This window comes from Carassius auratus, unplaced genomic scaffold (assembly GCF_003368295.1).
Source record: "Carassius auratus strain Wakin unplaced genomic scaffold, ASM336829v1 scaf_tig00215808, whole genome shotgun sequence".
Taxonomy (NCBI): domain Eukaryota; kingdom Metazoa; phylum Chordata; class Actinopteri; order Cypriniformes; family Cyprinidae; genus Carassius; species Carassius auratus.
The window spans coordinates 960,833-980,469 of NW_020528251.1; the positions used below are offsets into that span (position 1 = coordinate 960,833).

Sequence of the window (19,637 nt, forward strand, 5' to 3'; positions counted from 1 at the left end):
CAGTTTAGTGATATCCGGTTCGCGAACGAATCATTCGATGTAACCGGATCTTGTTGAAACAGTGAGTGAACCATGAGTTCTGGGCTGTGGTGCGGCCGGTATAAAAACCAGCATTAACTGAATGGCCGCGATAATCTCCAGTGGCCATAACAATGACTTTTTTAAAATGTTTCTGCATATTTTTTAGTTCTAATAGTTAAAAAAGGTCAAATGACGCAACTGCGCCGATGTGTAACAAAACACCATTTGAATGGAATAAGGCCATCAGTCTCACAGCCAAACAAGATTTATTCGAGAAAAATATTCCATACATGCCTCAAAGCATAGCACTCACCACAACAATACACAGGACACACAACACTGGCCCACGTTAGTCAGGCCAGACTGTGGTACACAGGGCACAGCATGGCGAGAAGGTGCCGAGGGCTCGTGAAGTGCCGTGAAGTGTGCCCACATAGCACCACGCTAAGCAAACCTGAGACAATACAAGGCAAGACAAATCAATGAGAAAGTGGAGACTCACTCACCGACACTGTCAAGCAGTACAAACACACCATCAATCAGGGGAGAGGGATCGCTGGGCTGTGAGGCATGTGGCAAGTTAACATCCAGAGAGGACAGATCAAAACTTTAATTATAAATCCAGTCCGGCGATGATAAGTGAAGATGAAAATGTTCACAAAAAACTAAAAGTAGACGAACCAAGAGATAACACAACAAAAACAGGCAAAAAGTAAAGGCGAAGAGAAGCAGAAGCAAAGTTTATGTCATTCCCAGGATAATTTATTTGATATATTTCAGTTGTCGCTGTGATGATTATAATAGTGAGTACTAATAGTGAATCATATGTGTACATTTACATTCAAGTGTAGTTGTTCTGCAATAAAAGACAAACATTGTGAATCTTTTAATATGGAAAAAATTACATGGACATGGACAAAAGTCATATTTTTTATATGAAATATTCTCATAAATTTCACATACATAAATCTGAAAAGAAACCCAACATTATCCAGTTAAAGGTGCGGTTTGTAAGATTTTGACTCTACTAAAGCATAAAAATACCATGTTTGCAGATATTTAAGAAACATGCTAAGTTAACATACTTGTTTATCTGAAAAACAATGCTATTCTCATATAAAAATGGCGTTTCGGGCCGGAATGCCGGTCTTTGATTTGGTTCGTCAAATCCACCCACTGCCAGTTTACCCAACTGTATTTCGGCACCCCGGGATGCCAGTTGGCGGAAAACAAAGCGTATTTCATTTCATTCATGGTCAAGTGCGCTCGTTCCTGTTTGTGGTCTGGATGAGGAGCCGGGTAAAGAAAATCCCCTCTCCAATATTTTGAATTTTGACTGCAATAAAACCAATCCTGTCAATCCTTTATAGAGAAACTTTAAGAATAAAATGGCTTTATATTGAAACAATGCAAGAAAGACCACCATTAAGCCGTATGTGCTATGGACCTCTACAATTACTGTAATGTATACCCTCTTTTTCTATGCGAAGTATTATATGATTGATCACATTGTATGTTTGTTATACACAAAAATACTAAAAATACAGCTGACGTGTGTTTTATAGTATATTATATATTTTGATTCATAACTACATTGGTTAAATGTATTTAACATCAGCACAAACAAGTGAAAAAAAATACACTGCAACACATGCCCTTCCTGGCACACTGCTTTAGGGAACTTCCACATTAGGGAGATACAGTGAACTAGAGGGTTAGCAATGGTGGACGTGACACAGTCACTCACCTTTTCAGCACCTGAGAGAGAGCAGGAGTGTGCTGTGCATTGGGACACTAATCTATACACGCTCAGGCTACGATTTAGAGAACGTTCCCTGATGCTGGATTAAATCTCTCCCCAATGCACCCTTACCCTCTCCTGTCAGCCACTTTGAGGAGTAATGGGGCCAAACTGAATGCAGAGATTAGGAGCATACAACGGTCAGTGTTCCAGCAGATTTTGATGTGCTGCTCACAGGAGAGAAGTTGCACTCAATTCAAGCTGTCATTGAAAACTTAGTGCTGTGCTGTAGGAGTTTGGCCTGATACTTAGCTTCGCTGAAAGCAAGTACCCATTTATCAAAAAATCAGAGAGCAGACCAAAGCACTTTTACCTTTCTCACCACTGAGATTCAAAAGAACTCTACAGAGCAGTGTACTTTCATGGTTTTGGGGGGTGTATTAATCAAATTCGACTCTGTAGGAAACACATTTTATATTTTTATATTAACAAACAAATTATTCCATTAATGTTGATATTTTTGCTAGGAAAGAACAAACTTTCGTAGGCTACTGGATATCTGTATTGACGAACACAGGAACATTGGGTACATGAAAGAAGTGAAAGATGAAGGACAAACAGAAAACCTTCATAAACATATATTTTGATGGATAAATGAAATGTAATTTATTAATAAGATTCGGGAGGAGCACGTCAGATACTAATCAACACAGGTGGACCACAATAAAGTAATCCATCCCACAGTATAAATATCGCTGACTTACCTCTCGGAGCCCTTCCCCGGACAGCACGCCAAATACGCATACCATACCTCAGCTAATTATATGTAAGCATGAACTAGTGAAATGATGGACATATCTACTGACTAACAGATGGACGAGATGAAAATGTCCATCTTTGGAGGAATTAATGAAAAACCAATGAAGAGGGAATGAATGACTCATGCACTGTGAACAAACATTGTATAGATGAAGAGTCAATGAACAGCAAATGGATAATGTATGGAGGACCAACAGCCAACTTACAAAAACGAAGAGATAAACAGCAACAGGGTGACAGTCAGATATCTGTTGGACAAACGTCAAACAAATAACATACCTACGGTGAACAAATGGCATATGAAAAACAATCATACAATGTGTGAACAAACAACATCTCGATGGTGAACGGTTGCAGCAGGAAGAAATGTGGACAGATGATGGACTGGCAGAACACAAACAATGAAAAAATTTGGATGTTGAAAGAATTACAGTAAAAAAATAAAAAATACTTACAGAAGGTGAACATGTGCATATGTGAAATGTGAATGGCCAATGAATGTGTGGCAGACATATCTTGGTGGACAGATGGAAATATCCATCTACAGAGTGACAGACAGATACACATGACATACAAATTCCATACCGATGACATACAGGAAATAAAGAAAAAGTTGGCAGACAGATGGAAGGTGGACATGCGGAAATTTCAATCTTCAGATCAGTGGATAGATATCTTTTGAACAGACTGGGGCGAACAGATTGCAAACAACGGACAGACTGTATAAGTGTCACATACAGCAAACAACATACTGACGCCAAATGCATGACACACAACAACAGACGGCAAAAGGATGCTGTATAGAAGTACTGTGATCACATGGAAATAACCACCAAAGGAGTGGCAGATGTTATATATTGGAAGGAAGACACGTCAATGGACAGACAGGCGACATACTTATCAATGAAGAGAAATATTATCAATCAATGGACAGAGAGATGGAAATATTGACTGCATTGCCCTGGCTCTTGATGAATAACAAACCACATCTAACTCAAGAAATGATGTATAACAGCCCTTGTTCCTCCATACAAAGCTATTTCTTTCTGGTATTTACTAAATGCCTTGCCCATCATTGATGATGGATTGGTTGTTGTTGCTTCACAAACCTCACAGAAGAGGGAGAGACAGATCATTCATGAGTTAGATGAAGACAGTCCATTTCCAGCACAGTGGGTGTTTTAACAAACCCTAATACCCCCAAGTGAAAGGCTATTAAGAGCAGACGGCTGTTGGTTATCACTTTGGTGTGCCATGACTTTCAGTGAAGCGTTAGAAGTGAGGTTGGACTAGACTGTACTAGTGACCAGAGAAAAGCAAAGTAGGGTGATTAATGCTTTGTGTTTCCCTAGAAGAAGAACAATTGCATCCTTAAAAACCTTATCTAATAACAATCCTTTATCCAATGTTCACAAAAGTTATATAAAAGTCAAAAGTCAAACTTTAGCCAAAAGTTGCAGTGTATTGTAATTGCTTAAAAACACCAACATTCTGGAGCCAAACTGCACTGAGAAATATAGTAATACTTCTGAATGAATAGAATGTTGCTTACACCACATGACACCAGAAAGTGAAGACAGGTAGATTTAAAATTGAAGAGGACGTCTACAGTTAAGAGCACAGAAATCGCTTAAATTCACAAGGCCTATGCATTTGAATACATTTTAATTCTATCTGTTTTTATTTACATTTAAACTGCAACTGTGCATCCTCTACCTCGATTTAAATTCAAAAATTGCTCTGGAATTTAAAAGGATCTCACAATTCAATCCTGAATGAAGCACAACCCTGCTGTGATGCAATAAATTTTTAGAACAGAGCTGAGCAGTTACTTCCCTCTTATTTGTCACTGTCACAAATGTTTACTGATTATTACTTCAACATTTAAAACCAACCATCATCAGAGTCTTGGCCTGCTCTCTGCAAAAGTTGCAGATTAGAATATGGAATTAAAGATCAATGTAAACAAAGTCAGATAATTAAGACTAAACCCAATGCATTAAGGTGTAAAGGAGTGTGTGTGTGTGTGTGTGTGTGTGTGTGTGTGTGTGTCTGAGTGTGTGGGGAGGTGGGAGTCGGGGTTAGAGATTTGCAGTGCCTTGCAGGCTGAGGGACCTGCACAATTAGTTTTCCATTTTCTTTTCCACAAAACCTTTGACACTGCATCTGTTCTGTTTAAATCATTACAATTTATCAAAATCTTACAGTGTGCAAATCCAGTCTAATAAATTTGGCAAGAGGCTGAAACTGATCTCTCAGTAATGGTTATGTGACCAAAAATTAGACAAGGGTGTGAACTGCATGTTTTTCAATTTGAGAGAATTTCTTTTATTTTTTTTATGTTTGTACTGGGACTCCAGTTTTGCTGTGCCTTTGGCATGTGGAGTTTATAGGTAATGTAACCTTAATAATTTACTATTGAAATAATTATGATCATAATGTAAGCAATGGTTAAACCAAATTGGTTAAAGAAATGTTACAAATTTTATTTGGTGAAAATTTACTCACCCACATCACATCCAAGATGTAAAGAGTTTGTTTCATTATTACAATGAAACGATGGATTGGTTTCTTACAAACACGCAGCTTTTCACTTGACGAGACCTTAATTGATCGAGTGAAGTTGTGTGGATTACTTGTGGATTATTGTTAACTCTCATTCTGACGGCACCTATTCACTGCATATGATCCTCTGTGGTGAGCAAGTGATGTAATGCTAAACTTCTCCAAATCGTTTCTGATGAAGCAGCAAACTCATTTGGATATTGGATGGACTTGTTACAGTAACGAGAATATAGGGGGGATATATTGGTCACTAAATAATGTCACTCACAACACACACTTTTTTTTTTACTTAATGTTCTTAAAATGGCCTTAATTTCTTTAAAATTGATAAATATGTATTTATGTAAAAAAATGAATATGCATGAATAATAATTTGTTCTTCTGGTTTTGAGATGACATACAAACCAGACACATTCTTGAAAAAATTTATGAGAGCCACCTGTCTACAATGCAATATATATTACATAATATTCTCCTGGAACAGATGAACTGTGAAATATTGCCTCTCATTCCCAGTTTGTCCCGAGGGATCCACAGACTACTACTAAGTGTCCCTCATACTTGGTCTCAACGAGGCCATGGTCCCAAACCCAAATCACCATCAATCAGTGCGGCATGTAAGGAACCATGTTTCCTTAGTGGGCTCCCTCAGACAGAATCCAATAAAAGCTCCTCTTTGTCAGGTCTGGCTTATGCTCGAGGCTTTCAGTGACTAATAGCTTAGAGGTCCTGCTTATCAACTGCAAGATCAATCGTCAATTAGTGTTTGCACACGGCTCACTGACAATTTTCAATGGCAGTACGACTCTTCCAAATCAAAGTATCAGAATATGCATATCCCATGTGCCTCCCAATCAAGAACACAAATGAATAAATGATGACAAATAAAAAGTACCCGATCTTATCAACAAACTTTGCCTCAAATCTTTCTTAAAAGATGATTCACTAACCACCTCACCCAAATGTTTTATAAACTGCAATTTTCCTAATTTGAACACATTTCACATCATCCTCTGGTAATTATTTTAAATACAGCACAAAGTGTTATAATCTGAAGTCTACCAGCCAGCTAAAACACAAAACTCAAACAATGGAGCAATTAAATGGAACAAAACAGAGCTGATTTTTCCTTTTCTTTGCTCAATGTGGTAAAATGCTGCTAGCAGGCTCAGACAAAGATCATCTCAACGTTATAGGATATCTCTTGCATCGGCTACATGACAGATGGTCTCCATTTATCCAGCTGATAATATCCCACAAGAATCCCTATCACAGCATTACAAATGGAAGGCAACGGTCAGCATATGATCCATTCTCTAAACCCAGCACCATCATCTCACTTCATTAAAGATTATGAATGAACTGCAGAGTAAGTGGTAATTTTTTTTTTTTTTTGAGAGTGAAGATTATGGTCATTTGGAATTCACTCTGAATATATTGCAGGTCTTTCCACTGTTGTTGCCTCCAGCTTTCCTCTAACATAAACAAAACAAGGGCAAGAAAAAAAATTGGCAAAAAATAACAAATAATAGTTCTAATAATCAATTGTAGTACTGCAATAAGAAATATTCTCGAACAATAACAAATGCCCAAGCTATTTCTGCAGATATCAGAGATATATGTTTTATCCAGTTATACTGGTTAGCTGGCATTATTCAAAAATATCTGACTGCAGGATACTGCGATTTATCAACATAGTATTTCTAACAGCTGTGTGTAATACAGATAACACACTGCAATAAAAAAATATAGGTATGAACTGTATGGATATCACAAAATGTGTTAAGAACAAGTCCGAGTTGTATTTCATGATTATCATTGAATAAAAAGGACAATAATTTTTTTTTTTTTTTTAAACCCACAAAACCAATTTAAGACAGAAAATTTCGCTCTTTGATAGGCTTGTATTTGCAGTTGTTTGCTAAATTTCTAAGCAGGAGAAATATGCCACACATTGTTAGCCCTCTCATATGCACAGCGCACTCTGAGACCAAATAGATAAACAGAGAGACACTCCCCTACTCTAAATTAACAATCATTATATAACTCTAAGCCTTGTCATCTCATTAAATCATATGCCATTTCGCAGAACACTTGTCAAAGTTCCTCACTTTTACAGATCCTATGAGGGTTCTTCAGACAAAATATTAGAACACTAACTATTCTGCACCAGTAAACAATATCCCATGCCTCTGCATTGCAACTAATAGATTGATGGAATGAGCCATAACAGCACAAAAAAACAACAACAATATTACTCAAATATCCACAGATCAGTAAAATGCATTTGTCATGCATTTGCTGTATTCTTTATATCCATTTTAAGTGTCTCACTGTAACCTCAATTTTTGCTTTTCTGTGGTAATCAACACTATGCCATAAATGCTATTGATTGAGTTTAACTTGTATTGAACCAAGAATATTCCTTTAAGCCTTAGCTACCTGTGGTTCACAATCTTAAAGCCAAAGCTCAAAATAGCATATTTAATAGACACAATCACATACAGTATTGCCAAGGGAGCAATTTTATCAGCCACACATGCCTTCAACATTTCATTGCCTCACAGCAGATCTCATGTTTGTTTACTCTTCTCATCTTAGTATTCAAATGGCAGTGTTACACAGCTACCAAGGGTCTCATAGTCCATTCTCCAACATGCGAGATGGATGCCACTCCCTTATAGAAAAACACATCATATCCGGCACATGTTCTGCTTCTGCCCTGGGCTACTCTGAATCCCATTCATATTCCTAATTATCCATCACGCTGGAGATTGCAATATGCCATTTACAGCCATACAAGCTGCAGGTTGCTGAACCTGAACAAACATTTTAAGCAGGCTACTGCTTGCTATGCCTCTCACAAAGACATTGTAATGGATTTTGTGGAATTTTTTTACTATTGACTTAAATTAAAAGGTGGCCTCCTGTTAAATTGACTTTTATATTTTAACAGACTAAAAGAACTAAACTTTTGGTAAAAAAAGAGAAGGTAGAAGTATATTTGAAGCCAAGGATATGCACCACTTCTGGCAACAGTGTACTGTACATCTGCCAGTCATTGATTTTGAGTTAGAGATGTTAGTACACTGCATAGTGAAAGGTATGAGATTCTATGCAGTTCCCTTCCTCCTCTAATATAAACTTAACAACAGTGATATTTCCCTTTAGGAAAGTACCGTAAAAAAAAAAAAAAATTGTCCTAGAAAGTAGTATTTCGAAAATAATATTTTTTTCATAAAGGGGACTACAAACAAAATCTAGGCTAAGCCTTTGTTGAGAAAAGAAAAGAGAGAGAGAGAGAAAAAAAAAACTTTGAGTAGATAGTCCAAAAGTGAAAATTCTTAAATTCCAGAAATAAAACTTCTTCATACAATGTCACTTCAGAAGATTTGGATGCAGGCCTCACAGGACAACAACTTTTTGTAGTGTGATTTGTTGCCCCAGAAAGAATTGCGATAAGTGATATTATTGTCATTTTAAAGACCATTTTATGCCACTGAATATATAATCATAGTGTAACAGCATAATAATGCAAGAAGGCCTACACACTTCCAAATGACAACAAACTTTTACATTTTTAAGAATATTTAGATCATGGAAATTAAGTATCAAAACACTAAATACCTTAAAAAAACTGAATAAATAGTAAATAAAAAATTTCTAACAAACAAAGTACAAAGTAGAAAAAAAGAAAAATGGATAAATAACTTGTATGGAGATTTTTCCATCTGACCTTCTTTTCTCTCGAAATTAAAGGTTGCACACTACTGTTGAAAAACACAATCCCTACAGATGTCCGTATGCTCAAAGGCACAGATCCCTAAACAAGAGTCAAGACCATATCTGCAGATGAAACCTTTTTTAGTAGAAGCATTTTTTTAATTTGAACGAGCACCTCATGACTACACCACGTACACAACGTGCATCACCATGAAGATGAACAGAAGTCTAGAATGAGAGGAAACGTTAGTATGGATAATTAACTAATTTTGTCAACAGTTTGAAGTTAAGACATCTTAATGATGAATGCTTCTTACAAACATGCAGGCTTTCTCTTCACAAGACGTTAATGAATGGACTGAAGTTGTGTTGATGAACTCTCATTCTGATGGCACCCATTCATTCAGTGTGATATAATGCTGCATTTCTCCAAATCTGCTCCGATGAAGCAGCAGACCCATCTATATCTTGGATGGCCTAGGGGTGGGAAATATTTGAGCAAATTTTTATTTAGATTTTTGATTATTTTTATTTATTTTAATTGTTTATTTTATTCCTTTAAAACCCAATCAGCTAAACGGCAAAAGTTGAATATTTTGGCTGCTACTTCCTAGACAAATACATCTACTGAAGAAGATTCCATTTTGTGAATATTAGATCATTCCACACAAGCCTTGCATCAACTGACATTTGTATACAAAAATCACCAAGAGATTCTTCATCAAGCCATTTCAGCCTATGCTACGAATGCTAGTTTGCTGCAGTCAGCACAAAGCCGTAAGCTGACGTGGCAAAGTGCTTTGTGACATGAAGGCCAGCAGTTGGCTGCAGCAAAAAACGCCAGTCTTATAACTCTTCACAGTATTGTGCAGATACAAAGCATACCAAATACATTCCCCTTCTAAGGTGAAACGCAACACACAAATCAGTGGATGAAGTTACACTGCCTACTACTTCCATACTCTAAATCACAGTGTGTGCTTGCAAGCAGTCATAAACGATAATGGCACCAGCCTATGAAAAAAAAAAAAAAAAACATTGGAGCAGCTAGGAAACAGATTGTCAGTGCAGAACTGCAAGTGTAGAAATGCTCCGTTATGACTTGGCGATCTCCCTGTCAGAGCCACTGACTGGTGCGAGAAAGTAGGGCTGTCAAATGATAAACTGCGATTAATCACATCCAAAATAAGCTTGTGTTGACATAATATATGTGGGTGTTCTGTTTATATATTTATTATGCATATATAAACACACACACACAGGTCTGGTCAGCTATCCTTGTAGGCACTCTCCATAGGCGTAATGGTTTTTATACTGTACAGACCGTATTTTATATCGCCCTACACCAACCCTACCCCTAAACCTAACCCTCATAGGAAAGTTTTTGCATTTTTTGATTTTTAAGAAACTTCACTGTGTGTAATTTATTAGCTTGTTTACCTGTGGGGACCTCAATTTAGGTCCCCACTGTGACACGAGTCCCCATGAGTCTGTGTGTATTCAGGTTTAAGTCCCCACCAGAATAGAAAAAACAAGTACACACACACACACACACACACATATACATACATACATAGATATATATATATATATATATATATATATATATATGAAAATCAAACAAAATCAACATACCCATGTATATTTAAAACAAAGTGGCAACAGAATAAATTAAAAAATACCTGTTTTTTTACACAAATAGCAGACTTATATTGTTTTAGGTAGGATCTACAGTAAGTCAAGTCGTATCTGTAATATTCTCAACATTGCCTCTCAAATCCATGCTTCACTGTATTTTCCTGCGATGTTATGTCATCTTTCCCCTTTTCCTTTTTGTATCAAACCCAGTCTTACTATATGGTATACTGCTGTATCACATCACAGATCCAGCTGCGTGACCATGCATGTTCCTCTCAAGTTATGCTTATTCCTCATACCTATAGTTATACTGCAGAATAAATAAGAGTGCTCTTTTTCTCATTCTCCTATGGTGTGAAACCAAGAGTCCTTCGAATCGTGAGGATGTGAGAAGATCACAGCAAATTATCTTCTCAAATTTGTGAATTGAAGGATGTGTTCAGTACCAACTGAAAACAAGGAAGAGTACTACTACTTCACATCACAGGCAATAGATACAGCTTTGTGACTATGCAAGTTCCACTCAAGTTATGCCAGTCCCTCACACATCCAGTTATTCTCCAGGATAAGTTAAGCTGCAGAATAACTGGAGTGCTCTTTTTCCTCATTCTCCTTTGGTGTTAAACCCATGGAGTCCTTCAAATCATAAGGATGTGAGAAGATCAGAGTGAATGATCTTCTCTAATCCTTAAAATTTGTAGGACTCTCAGTTCAGTACCAAAGGAGACTGAGAAATGGAGTTGAATTCACATCACAGACAATCACAATGATGCATCCATTTAAGATACACTACTAAGAATACCTATCTTTGTGACTACAAATAGCATAGGCAGCTTCAGCGGTTCCAGTTACATTTCTAGTTTAGCATGCAATTACAAACCATTCTCAACTCAAATTGCTCACCAGGTTATCTAACCATCCACACCTGTAGTGATGTAAATACATTTTGCAAGCATAATATAGTATTTTTCCATGCACTTTTTCTTCAAGCTACACTATATCTTGTTAACTAATCTAGAAAATGTTATGTTTCTGTGTGTTGTGCAACTCCAATTAAATGCATAACCCCTCTGCATACGATGATCAACCTCTCGTCTTCTCTCTGTAGGAAAATGAACACAAAAAACAACCACGCCATCTAGACCTCTTGCATCACCAAGGTAAAATCAGACATATGCTGAATATATTGTAATCCTGATTTTATAGCAACACAGTGAAAAACTAAACTGTAACCATACCAGTGAAAACCACTTAGCCCAAAGGTGGAAAAGACTATAACGAAGTGTGCGCATATTATGAACAAAATTGTTTTGACATTCAAGCAGGCACAGATAAGTCAGGCGTATGCAAATAGCAAGTGGGAAATAAAAATGAACTGCTAATGTTAGGATACGCCACAGACCTCATTGTCATTGTAGAGCCAGGAGTAAAATTAAATCGTCTTCCCTGATCTCAAAAATAGTAAAGAACAGATCAAGTATTTCACTCCCAAAAGGATCAGCGCTGCTTAAATGAAAGATGAAGGTGAAAGTCAAACTTTCTGCTTCTCTGCACTGAATTACAACACAAGCTATTGACAAAATATACTGGAGAAAGTGCAAGCGCAGCTCATGAAACCTCACCATCTTCTTTAAAGGTTACTGCTTCGATTACTATAGCAGAATAAAACAGGAATTTACAATATAAGCTCTAAAAAAATAAAAGATCATGAATGATCAGGCTTAAAATGCCACATGTCTAGAGGAGAAATTTATGTTCCCGACTCATCCAAACACCCATGTATATTTCCATAAATATGCCAGATAAACACTTATCTCTTGCACTGATCCCTCTTGGAAATCCTAACACACTGCAGCAAGCCAGCAAGCCCATCATGTAATGTGACATCATAAGCTATGTGAGCTCCTGATTGTCAACATCATAAAATAACAACAGATTACTTTGAAGAAGAGTGCAAAAAGTGAAAGTTGTGACATTTGCCAAGTATGGTAACCCTTCTTTAGATTAGCATTGCGACGTAACACTGTAGCTATTACAAATGGAATAGAAAATAATATTTTCATATGTTTCACAAGCAATTCTCGATATAAAAATTCTAATTAAAAAACCTTTCTTACTGTTGAACCATCGATCAGATACTTGCTCAAAGATGCTCCACTACACTTAACCCTGGGTTATTGCATTTTCAACCCGAATTAGTGCTGCTTTCCACCTTTCTTGAGATTGTGGCGCTAACACGTTGTTTAGCAACTGGCAACCCAATCAACATTTCTATATGGGCTTTAAAACAGTTCGCAGAACTTTCACACACTATTTATTCTCCAGATCTGAGGGAAACGTTAAATATGCCAGACTGCAAAGGCAACCGAGTTAACGGATCATGATTATTTATGCTACATTTGTAAAAGGCTAAATCCAACTGGTTCGGGTTGACTTGGCAACCTTTCCACACGTGTACAAGCCGTTATTAAAACAATTCGCGCGCCGTATTTGTCCAATCAACGTTAGCTACCTCAAAACCTGGTTTACAACCTCAGGATTAATTAAACCCAGGATAAAGTATGAACAACAGTGTGAAACACGGAACAAAATAACCTAAGATTACGTTTACAGAGTGACGCTGGGTAAAAAATTGCACGTGTCAAAAGCCCATTTTAGTCTTGCCAAAAATGACGCCGTCGACATGGGGTGTGTGTCCACGCAAGCTGCCTACATAGACAGCATTGAGCATCGCAGGAGGCACCGACCGTAATGTATAATTCAAAATTGCTTTTAATGTATCCTTTCTAAGTGACTATGAGCAGTCGTGCACCTTAAGAGTTATCTAATATATTAACTTGAATATAGACATTACATTTCATATGATATTTGAGTGCTGGTATTTACTCACACCCAAAGTCGTCCCGCTAAGCGAGTCTGTTCATTGTCGTTGAGCTCTACGAATAAACACTCCTGTTCATAACAAACGTTAGTCATTTAAAGAGCGCCATATACAGCTGGCATGCTGTATATGGCATAGTCCAAACGAAACAAGCAGTGACAGCTTTGCAAAAGTGGGACTCTTACTTTTCTTGGATCACATTCTCCTTGATGGCACCCAGCGTGGGGTGACTGTTGCCCTGTTGTTGCAGTCTGCAGGTGGCCAGGTGCCTCTGGTACTGATCCTTCAAGCACGCGTTCTCTTGACAAAGATCACACACTTGCTGTTCGAGCTCTTCAATCCGATTCTTCTGCTTCTCCAACAACTCCTGTTGGGTCTCGATGATTTTATTGAGCTCTTTCAGGTACTCCGCAGCCTTGCTGGGGTTTTCGGTCGGGGTTTCCATGTCGGTGAACGCGAAATGCCCGTCCATGGGGCAAATTCGATCCGCTGAGCTGGGTTTACAGCTGCTCCGCCATTGTTTATGTTTGCTGGTACTGCTGAAGTTGCGCTCGAGCGCTCGTCCGCTGCAGCGCGCCGTCCAGAAGCTCTGCGCTGCGCCACAACAACTAACCCGCTCCGTGCACGGTAAATCCGTTTAACCCTTCAGTGGGAGGGCTGTTAAGGTAAGCAGTGTTTACTGCGCTGGTAGTAGCCATCTCTATTTATTGTGGTACATCAATACATATTAAAACAGTTACAACCTGCTGAACATATAAAAAGCATGAACAAGCATGTTTGTTGGTCTTAGCTGGTTTAGATGGTTTAAGCTTGTTTAAGTGGTAAAATGGGTCTCCTAACTAGATACAACTGATTGGGGAAAAGAATAACAGCTTAGGTGGTTTGCCAGCCAAAGTGGTGTTAAGATTTGCAAGCTCTCCCTGACTGCCTGAGAGCGAATATATATATATATATATATATATATATATATATATATATATATATATATATATATATATATATATATATATATATATATATGTATATATATGTATATGTGTGTGTGTGTGTGTGTGTGTGTGTGTATGTATCTCACCAGTCTGATGGTCTTTACTGGTTTTAAAAGATATCCAAGCTTAATTACGGTGGCTGATTTTAAAGAGCTCCATTTCAGACCAGCTTGGCCAGGCTTAAATGTACACCAGCAAATTATACTGTAATGTAAAGTCACAAATGAATATGAGATCAAAAGAATCTCATGAGCCCAAAGTAGCTCATGTCAGTCCTTTAAACAAGTGCACTGCTCATCCTATCCAAACCACTCCTGCAACAGAATAGAGAGGCTAAAAAGGGGAGTTATGTTTTCATTGCAATTGCGGTGACTGAATAAAATTAAATAAGAGATTATTAGCAATGGCTCTGGATCATCATATTTCAGTACTTGCAAAATACAGAGGGGTAAAATATAATTGTACACTTTATGCCCGCGCCCCTGTGTCTCATTCCTACTAAGTGCCCTCTAGCGGTTGCCTTTGGCAATAACGGAATGGGATTGCCCATTTCAGATTGATCTTCATGTCAGTTGGTGCAGTGGCATAATGAAACCAAAACTTGATTTATTTTTCCAATTTGTCTGCATGGTGATTGTCTTGTATAATTCATTACAGTTAAAGTTTGCTTAAGATAAATAAATGGTTACATGCCACCATCTGAGTGTTTCAAACAATGAAAGATTGAATTTTGAAAATAATATTGTTACATAAAAGAGAGAAATGATTGTGCCTGGGGATCTAATTATAGCACGTGTCCAGTACAATGCATTTATAAGCTACCAAAAAATAAATAAAAGGGAAAAAGAGAAAAACATTAAAAACTGATATGGGGAACTGTTTATTTTCCCAATTGTCATGACAGACAGTGCTGAGGCATATGCTGTTTGGTGCTCCGCTACCTGTGCTGCTAATGAGGTAGAGACACCAGATAATGTGCATAATTCACACTTTATCCTCTGTGATCACAAAGACGCTGTCTTCATCAAAGCCTCTGCAATGATGACAAGGATGGGCTGAGTTTTACTGTAAGAGAGACTGCCTTCCTCAAAAATGAATGTATTTTTAGAAGCCTTTGTCTCCTCCGGTTTCATTATTTCAAACAAACTTTTGGATTGTTTCTCATCTTTTTAGCAGATTACTTTGTGGTTTAGAAAATTAGTACTAGGACAGGGAAGGTCATATTTTGTAAACATATTCCTACTCATTATCACCAATCACCTTACCTTTTCCAGTAATTAAAAATGAATATATTGTCCAGCTGAATCCCTCTGCTGCATGCATTGATAACAGTAAATAAGGTTATAAAGTTCCACTGGTCATAACAATTAACTTGATCCAGACTCGACTTGTGACATCAAAGGGAGAACCGAAGCCGGCTTAAAGCAGTGTAATTACTGCAGTAATATCACCAAATGCAACTGCAAAAACTGTTTTCAAACTGGGCGTAAAATATCCTTTTCTGTTCTCGGAGGAAAAAGACAAGCTCTTTGAAAAGATTTCTTAAGAAATTTTCTATTAGTATATGAAAACATGCCTATGTGAAAAATTATATTCAAAACTTGTACGTTTTAAATGTTTTGTCAAAGGCAGGGAGACCCAGCTAACAGGGAATGTTCTCAGAACTTATTTAATGTAAATTGTAAAGGTAATGTAACGGTAACGGAATGGTCATTCAAAATTATTTGGTCTTTAAAAAATGTACACAAAACATTAACAAGAAAACATCATCTGTACATTCTGTTCATGGAGTGTTTTAAAAAAAAAAAAACATTTTAATTGAACACTGTAATGAATTGCTGTAAAAATTACAGCATTATTTTACAGCCGCGGACTGTTTTTTAATAATACAGCATATTGCTGTAAACTGCAATGCATTCTGGGGTCACGTGTAGGTCTGACTCAAATTTACAGAATTTTGCTGTAAATTTCAAATCTTCAGAGCCGCATCATCAACGGTCGAGGAGATTAACGTTAAAGACAAGAGGAGTGATTCACAACTGTGGTAAGTGACTTCAGTTTTTTATATTTCTTGTTTGGTAGTTTATAGTATATGAATGCATCTACATTCGCGGATTATATTGGTAACCCCAGATTCAAGCATCATCGGTCCGCGGGGCGCGAGGCAGAATTGCGCGGGGTTTCAGTAGCGCGGTCGCGGTAGGATTTCACACATCCCCCGGCGCTATAGCAGCCATGGACAGAAAATCTCTGGAATCCTTCGTTATGAATGACATGTTTCAGTGCTAATAGTTTATATTCACTGTAACTTAGTGTTTATCAGCACACTTCGTCGTGATTATTTTATGATGTAAAACAACTTTGCACATGCAGTCATCTGTTAACACGGGCGCCGAAATAAAACGCGTTTCTAAAGCCTCGCGGTCAGTCAGGGTCGCTCACGGAGGATGTGTGTGTCATATAAATTCTCAGTGGTGCTTTTCCAAGAGGTTAACGTAACCAGTGAGATGTAGATTTTTTTTGAGCATTTGCTAACTTCAGGTAACGTTAATGTGAAAACTTTAACAAATCTGTTTGATATAAAGTCTGCTTTGTATAGTTAGCCTAATTTATTACCTTAGGGCGACCAAATACGTTTTCCTTGAAATTATTAAATATGCTATTTATATATATGTGTCTATATTTATGTCGGCCGGCAAATCTTGTGTGTATTTTGGCACAGGGTGCACAAATGCTCCTTATCAGTGCGGTGACACTTGAACAAATGAACTGATCATGCGCGACACTGACCAATAAACAAACGAGTTGTTTTATTGCGTCTATGACTTGAATCTTATCATCAGTTGTAGTGATGGGAAGTTCGGATCATTTTACCGAATCGGACTTTTGAGTCTCGTTCAGCAAAATAAACGAATCTTTTTTCGAGTCATTTCAAATGAACGAACAACCAGAAGGTTCAGGAAGAAAAAAACAAAGTGCTTGCAGTCTGTTTCACATTAGGAGGCATTTTGCTGCATAATCGATCCACCACAAACCATATGCAACTATGGAAGCTCAACTTCCATTAAATGGACTGAAAACGCTCAAGTAACGTTATAGGTCTCAAAACGCTTGCTCTGCGCCAGTGGGTACACACCATAGACAGTAAAAGAAATATGTGCATGTCACAGACTGTCTGGGCATGCACTTCCGCGTTTCAGAGATCCGCCTTTTACTTTCCGTCAACATTACATTAATTAACGTTTAGAAAATTTATTTTTGACATTTGTGAATCAGTTCAGAATCGTCTGCTTATGCATTGCGATACATTTAAGAATCACATTTTTATCCCACCCCTACTAAATATAGTATGTAATGTAAATGTAAAAATCTGAAATACAAAAAAAAAAAAAATGGTATAGGTATTAATTACTATTGTGATATTGATTGTTTTAGGAGACACTTTGACAAGTGGGCACTGGATGCTGAGTATTGAAGGCGAGGTGGTGTGTGAGGGCACTCAGCCCAGTTTCCTGTCCGGCCTTGCCACTCTGTTTGCTGCTTATTACTAGTTTAATCTTGAGTATCAGGAGGAAGCATTGTGTACCTTGGAGTTCATTCAAAGGTAATGGTTGAATTCTAACAACTTCAGAACCAGCATTTTATAGATAAGTTATATCAGAACATTCCTTTTAATAATGTTATGTTATCAGTGTTATTTCTGTTGATGCCTTTAAAACAATGTGTCTTAACTCGAGAAGAGAATATATTTGTCTCCCTATTTAACACCATCAAGCTATTGAGTTAAATATGTTTTTTTTTTTTATTAGTGGACATCTCCAACTTTCTTGGAGGTCCTAAAACCGCTCTTAATTACATATTGTCTGTTTCATGACCCTTTAGGTGCTTTGTGGGCATAAATCCAGAGAGAGGACCCAAAGCCAAGGGAAAAGTGCCATCGAAATAAAAACAGGACAAGTGATACAGAAGAAAATGTGTGGCAGTCAACCCACATGTTGCCACTCTTCTGTGCAAATTCCAATGGAATTTCTGAAATGTAAGGATACACACACACCAAGATTGCGTCTTCCTTTTATTGTTCTCTATCTGCCTTTGACTGTACCTCTCATCCCTCTGTCTCTCTCTGACTGTACCTCTCATCCCTGTATCTGTCTCTGACTGTATCTGTCCTCCCCCTATTTGTTTCTGAAAGTATTATTATGTTTTGTAATATATCTAATGTATTGTCCTCTTTACTCTTTTCAATATTTCTAGTCACACTTTGAATCCTGGGATGGAACTTCATCTGGAGCATAATTGTTATTTGGTTGATTTTTATCTGTTTGATGGAAAGTTTGTATGACTTCTGCAAGTGCGCGGCTCCTTCCGGTCAGTCATGCATCACTTTTTTTTGTATGACTTGTTTGGCAATATTGGTCTATTCCTTAATGATGATAGCTATCTGAAAATGTCTTTGTGGTTTTTAAAGGATTAGTTCACCCAAAAATGAAAATTAAGTCAATAATTACTTATGTCGTTTCACACCCGTAAGATCTTCGTTCATCCTCACAACACACATTAAGATGTGGCTCAGTGAAGCGTGCATTTCTAGCAAGATCATTTCTTTTTTTCAATGCCCAGAAAGCCTCTAAAACATTTAAAACAATTCATGTGACTACAGTTGTTCAACCTAAATATTATAAAGCGACGAGAATACTTTTTTTGACAACCCCCCCCCCCCACCCCCATCTCCCAAAACAACGATTTTATTCAACTATATCTAGTGATGGGCGATCTCAAAACACTGCTTCATGAAGCTTAGAAGCTTTACGAATCTTTTGTTTCAAATCATTTGCTCAGAACGTGTATCAAACTGCAAAAGTCACACGAACCATTGAAATTTCAAAACACTTATGACGTAACGAAGCCTCATTTACTGAAATCATGTGACTTTGGCAGTTTGATATGCTCTGATTTGAACTGAAAGATTAATAAAGCTTTGAAGCTTCATGAAGCAGTGTCATCCATCACGAGATACTGTTGAATAGTCATTATTTAGTTTTTTGGCACACAAAAAGTATTTTCATTGCTTCATTACACTAAGGTTGAACCACTGTAGTCACATAAACTGTTTTAAATATGTTTTTAGTACCTTTCTGGGCATTGGAAAGGGAAATGATCTTGCTAGCAATGTAGGCATCACTGGGCCATCAGGTTTTATAAAAAATATCTTAATGTGTGTTGTGAAGATGAACAAAGGTTTTAAGGGTGTGGAATGACA

General features: G+C 37.4%; 1 protein-coding gene and 1 long non-coding RNA gene across 5 annotated transcripts in view; one reads left to right on the forward strand and one right to left on the reverse strand.

Annotated features, from left to right (window-relative positions):
• LOC113095923 (IQ motif and SEC7 domain-containing protein 1-like) overlaps positions 1-14,044 on the reverse strand; it is a 158,644-nt gene extending 144,600 nt beyond the window's left edge. For all 3 annotated transcript variants that reach the window (XM_026261262.1, XM_026261261.1, XM_026261267.1), the window contains exon 1: positions 13,574-14,044. In XM_026261262.1, the coding sequence (XP_026117047.1) occupies positions 13,574-13,860 (287 nt within the window). In that variant the 5' untranslated portion in view covers positions 13,861-14,044. The remainder of the gene's footprint in view (positions 1-13,573) is intronic.
• A 2,358-nt stretch (positions 14,045-16,402) lies between these two features.
• LOC113095922 (uncharacterized) lies at positions 16,403-18,320 on the forward strand. 2 transcript variants are annotated; one of them, XR_003288423.1, is made up of 3 exons: positions 16,403-16,421; positions 17,813-17,981; positions 18,260-18,320. It is a non-coding gene; the product is annotated as an uncharacterized LOC113095922 (long non-coding RNA). The 2 variants fall into 2 exon arrangements; XR_003288424.1 differs by lacking the exon at positions 16,403-16,421 and adding an exon at positions 17,707-17,724.
• Positions 18,321-19,637: the final 1,317 nt, after the last annotated feature.